The 5,571-nt window shown below is 45.2% G+C and overlaps 1 protein-coding gene across 1 annotated transcript in view; it reads left to right on the forward strand.

Moving 5' to 3' along the window:
• Window positions 1-107: 107 nt before the first annotated feature.
• LOC107308953 (protein adenylyltransferase SelO) overlaps window positions 108-5,571 on the forward strand; it is a 21,131-nt gene continuing 15,667 nt past the window's right edge. The window contains exons 1-6 of the mRNA XM_015853239.2: window positions 108-357; window positions 1,413-1,531; window positions 1,767-1,895; window positions 2,276-2,340; window positions 2,443-2,499; window positions 2,599-2,697. Of these exons, the coding sequence (XP_015708725.1) occupies window positions 132-357; window positions 1,413-1,531; window positions 1,767-1,895; window positions 2,276-2,340; window positions 2,443-2,499; window positions 2,599-2,697 (695 nt within the window). The 5' untranslated portion in view covers window positions 108-131. The remainder of the gene's footprint in view (window positions 358-1,412; window positions 1,532-1,766; window positions 1,896-2,275; window positions 2,341-2,442; window positions 2,500-2,598; window positions 2,698-5,571) is intronic.

Raw genomic sequence — 5,571 nt, forward strand, 5'->3', positions numbered from 1 at the left:
CCGTCCTCACACCGCGACCCGGAGGCGGAAACCCAGCGCCGCGACCCGCTGCGGGGCGGCCGGGAGGAGGAGGAGGAGAAACGGCTACGTTCACCCCCCCCCCGCCTCTCTCCCTCCCCGCAGGGATCGCTATGCTGCCGTCCCGCCGTGTCAGCCGGGAGGGTGGCGGTGTGTCGGGGCTGCTTCTCCACGTGCTGCTCGCCGGCCTCGTGTGTGTCTGCGGGGCGCGGAGCCCGGCGGAGCCCGCCTGCCCCGCTGTGCTGGGACACAACGCGTGGCGCCCGGAGCGGAGCTGTGACGGGCAGCGGGCGGCTGACGGCATCGGCCTGTGGGGCCTCAGCACGGGGAGACTGCGGGGTGCGAGCTGCATCGGGCGGCGGACAGAGCGGGCGGCTATTGCTGCTCGTAGGGAGCTGTCGTAATGCGAGAGGGGCAGAAGGCCCAGTTAGCGCTAGTGCAATAAGCTGGCAGCGATTTCCATTGCCCAAGGCTGTGTAGCCTACAGAATTGCTGTCATAGCAAAGGTTGTTTCCACATTGCTCCCATGTAAATGATTAGAGGTGATGAAATGGTGGGTGAGGGCCGTGGGTGTGCTGAAGAGCTCTGTGGGGAGGCCTGATGGCGGCTGCGGCTCCTCACAGGCAGCGCTTTGCTCTGCTCTGCGTGACAGCGACAGGGCCCGAGGGAACGGTACATCCCTTCCAACATGTTCCGTTAGGATATGGTTTTCTTCAGGTGATGGATTTGTATGCAGGCATAAGGGAAACAACCAGTGACACACTGTGTGGCAGAATTCGGAAGCAGAATTTGCTGTTAAAAGGCATTGAGAAAGATGGCTAACTGCAAGTCTCCTGAGATAATAACTGGCCTTGAAAATCTCCAGGGATGGGGTATCTACCACGTCTCTAGGCAACCTGTTCCAGTGCCTCACCACCCTTACTTACCCTATAACCAAGCTAAATCTGCCCTCTTTACGCTTGAAACCATTTGTTCTATCACCACAGACCCTGCTAAATAGTCCATCCCCTTCTTTCCTGTAGCTCCTCTTTAAATGCTGACAGGTCACTATCAGATCAACTCAAAGCCTGTTCTTCAGGCTGCACAGCCCCAGCTCTCCCAGCCTGTCCTTGTAGGAGAGGTGTTCCATCCCTGGGATCACTTGTAGCCCTCCTTTGGATGCACTGCAACAGGTTCACTTCTGTCTTGTATTGAAGACTCCACACCTGGACACAGTACTCCATGGTGAGGTCCCACCAGCACAGAGCGGAGGGAGAGGATCACCTCCCTGTCCACGCTTCTTTTGGTGTAGCCCAGGATACAGTTGGCTTTCTGGGCTGCAAGGGCACACTGCTGGCTCATGTCCCTTTTGTTTTTGTTTTTGTTTTTTCCCATTTCTCGTGTGTCTCTTACAGATCCTTTTCCAATTGATCCAATCCAAGAAAATTATGTCCGTAATGTGAGAAACTGCATTTTTTCCATTGTCTATCCCACACCTTTTAAATCCAGAGTGCTTCTTGTGGCTGTTTCAGAGGTTGGTATTATTTTGTTTCCTCTCCGTTTCGTAGCAATTATTAAAATACATATTAAAGTATATTTTAATATTCATAAGCTATTTACAGTCAAGGTGTCAGTGTACCCTTCAAACACATAGAACATTTTAGACGTTGTGAGATATATTCTGATAACAAAGCATATAAGCAACACATCTTTTGATCACCGGAATTTTGACCATATTCAAGTACCATATGTACTATATTTTTCTCCAGGAAGTTATTGAAGATATTTTGGATCTTCATCTATCTGTCAAAGACACATCTGACTTTCTTCAGTTTGTCAGTGGTGAGAAAGTCTTACATGGGTCCGTTCCATTGGCCCATAGATACGGAGGCCATCAGGTAGCTAACCCTTGTTCTTCCAGGTGGAATTTTGTAGTTCTTTTAATGTGAATTCTACCTTAAATAATATTATTTACTTGAATTACATATGTGTATGTACTTGTAAATGTACACACACATACCCATAAGTACATGCATGCTGGCTTTGTAGATGGAGGGTGGAGGGGAAAATATGGGGATTATTGTGTCAGTCTGTGGTTTCTGATTCACTGTTGATGTGAGTGTGAAAGTGCTGCTTTGGGGATCAATATCTTAATTGCTCCCTGAGCAAACGTGTCATTGTGTTGCGTACATCGCAGCAAACCCGTGTGCAGTTTGTACTGCTTGAGTTTAATTGCTGTCACTAACAGAAGCAATGACCTGATGTTCATTTCTGCTAGTTTGGCAGCTGGGCAGGTCAGCTGGGTGACGGAAGAGCCCACTTGGTCGGAGTGTACACGAACAGGTGCGATGATTTCTGAAACGACTGCACTACACATCTGTTCTATGCAGCTGTTTCACACAAAACCCAGGTGTGTTGTTACAAACTCTGATGGTATTTTTGCAGGCGCGGTGAGAGGTGGGAACTACAGTTGAAGGGCTCGGGAAAGACCCCATATTCCCGGTGAGCTGCGGTTAATTCATGCATAACAAAACTGGATATTTTCTGTTTTAGGGTTGCTTAGATCTTATGACTGATTTCTTATGCCTTTGTTCTGTGTAGGAATGGTGATGGTAGAGCTGTACTTCGCTCTTCGGTGCGTGAATTTCTCTGTAGTGAAGCTATGCATTATCTTGGAATTCCAACAAGCAGAGCTGCCAGGTATTACTCTTTTTATTTAGCATCCTTAATTAAAGGTAATTTTGTGCCCCAGTCTCACTGAGCACCAATAGAGCAGAACAAGGACAGATCTTTCTTTTCACATGGATACAATTGGAATCTTTTCTTAGATTCATTTTGGATAAAACTTTCCAGTAATCATGAGCTCCAGCTGTTTACCCATTTGCTTTTATGTTTGATGTGCTTTAAAATATTATTGTTTAAACACTGTATAGTGTACTGCCCTTGTATTGTGCTGAACAGCTGCTGTGCTCTTGTAAGACTGTCTTAACTCAATTACCTTAATTTAATTTGAAATCTGGTTTGTTTGTGAAGAAAGTAAAAAGTAGAAATTAGAGTAATTGTATCTGACACAACTCCCCCTTCTCATTTTTATGCTACTACAATCCAAATTTCTTCTAATAAATATATCTATTTATAACTGTTCTTTTACTTCTTATTCACCAGAAAAGCTTGCAAAAACAGCAGGACTAGATTCTTGTTCTGTAGTACTCTTCATGTATGTGGATAATCAGTGAGTCTGTTAGTACTTGTTATGGTCTGTTATTACACTAAAGTTATGCATTTAGATGAATTTTTCCAGAATCAGGCCAAGCAGGAAAACGTTGAAAGCAACTCTATCTGTACTGTCATAGTCAGCTACTTGCAATTCTTAAGACTGGTAGATAAATAGGTAATAATATTGGAGATAGTCTTGAATGTAGATAATTACTTCCAGCTCCTTATTTATATAAACACACCTTGAGCAGCGAGGGAATTGTATTAAAAACTCATTTAAAACCACTTCTGCTTGAACTAAAGAGGACTAAAAATCACTCATGTAGATGATCTTCTCAGAATGAACTAAACTGAATTTTTCAGATGATTGAGTTTAAAATGCCAAGTTTTTTGTGTTACAAGGGGGTCACGTGTCTGTACCTTGGAATTTCAGGCTTTAAAGAAGTAAATGTTCTCTAGAAGAGGCCAATTCCCAGCTGCCGCATGTCAGGCTTTCTGTATTTGCGAAGTGTCTGCAAATCTCTGTAGCATTAATTCTAACACATTTTTTCTGTTGAATTGTGGTGTTTGTAAATGACATTTTGATGGTTGATTCACTGACTTCACCTTGAGAACCTTTGCTGTTAGCTATTGATGCAAAATGTTAAGCCTGCCAGAGGATCAGCAGGAAAGTATCTGGCAAGGTCATGTCCTTTCTTTGCTGTCGTTTCAACAAATTGTTCAGTGCAAAACCAATGTGAAATTACCACTTAACTGTGTTCGAATTCTATTGAGTACACAGTGTGCTGCAGTTCTCTGCTGGCAAATTGGTAAAATGCGTGGCTCTCTTAACTGCTGTACAAGCTCTCCCAACTGTTTGTGAGACTTCATTTGGAAAAGCCCCAGCTGATATCCGTATTCTTCCCAATGGGGAGCTGTAGTGCTGAGGTCGGTGAGATGCACTTAGGGTTCTTGTAAAAAGAGTTTTTGGCAGAATTGTAGGGAAGAGCCTTACGGCTTAACCCAGAACACACAGCAGGTTGGTTTGTTCTATTAATTTCAAGTACTGTCTTCCCAATGGGATGCTACAGTTAGTGACTATACTGCTTGCGAAGGAATGCTTCCTCATATGGTACCATTTTAGTCACACACTGGGACTACCAGGTAGCAGCATCAGGGATTAGGTCAAAGTGGTAAGCCCAGTATGCAGTCTACAGAGTGAGATGGCCCTTACGTGCCACTTAGTGGTCATGCAGAAGAGCATTCAGGGCACTTGAGAGCATGAAATCTAGCCCTTAAGCTCGAGCTAGGGTTAGTTTGGGGTATAGTCTCTCTCTTCCTCAGTGAGTGCTGTTCCTGCTGCTAATGTAAGAGTGATTTCAGTGCCCTGCCTCCTGTTGCCAAGTATACCTTGGCAGTGGTCTGCTGCTCTACAGGTAATGGTACTTATAAACTGGAGGGGCCATTTGAAAACTATTTTTATAGTGGTAGCGTGGTATCTTGATGTAGCTGCTCAATTACCTGGAAGCTTTTAAGTGTTAATTGTTCATCAACTTGTATTAGTTACTATGATGCCTCCTTAGATTTCCTGCAAGAAAAGTGCTGGCGTTCTGTAGGAATTTTGATGAGAGTGTGTGCTAAGGGTTACACAAATAAAAAACCCCTTTGAGCAGAGGTGTGAAATGGCAGAACTGAGTGCTGTTATTATCCTGACTGCTCTCTTTTTGTGCTCTGATGCACACTCTGTTGTACTGGTGTCTTGGGTCTTTTTGAATTTGTTTTTCTTGGATGATTAAGATTTCCTTCTTCCAGCTCGCTCACATCAGCTCTTTTTATCCTTATTCACAGAGATATAACAGTCGTTGTATGACTGCTTCAAAACCAACTTTTTCTGGAAAAAACATTCCTAACATTGCTCCAGTAAAGCAATAGCGCTTAGAGTGGGACTGTAGGCAGAGTACCCTGCAGCCTCTGCTACCTCATTTTGGTCACAACAACCCCAGGCAGCCCTACAGGCTGGGGGAGGAATGGCTGGAAAGCTGCCTGATGGAAAGGGACCTTGGTGTGCTGATGGACAGTCGGCTGAACATGAGCCAGCAGTGTGCCCAGGTGGCCAAAAAGGCCAATGGCATCCTGGCTTGTATCAGGAATGGTGTGGTGAGCAGGACTAGGGATGTCATCCTGCCCCTGTACCCGGCATTGGTGAGGTAGGGTGCTTACAGTGAGAGCGGGGCAAGTCTCTTCTCACTGGTGACAAGTGACGGGATGAGGAGAAATGGCCTCAAGTTGCACCAAGGTAAGTTTAGTTGGATGTTAGGAAACACTTTTCAGAAAGGGTAGTTAAGCAGTGGAATAGGCTCCCCAGGGAGGTGGTTGAGT

This window comes from Coturnix japonica, chromosome 2, assembly GCF_001577835.2.
Source record: "Coturnix japonica isolate 7356 chromosome 2, Coturnix japonica 2.1, whole genome shotgun sequence".
Lineage (NCBI taxonomy): Eukaryota > Metazoa > Chordata > Aves > Galliformes > Phasianidae > Coturnix > Coturnix japonica.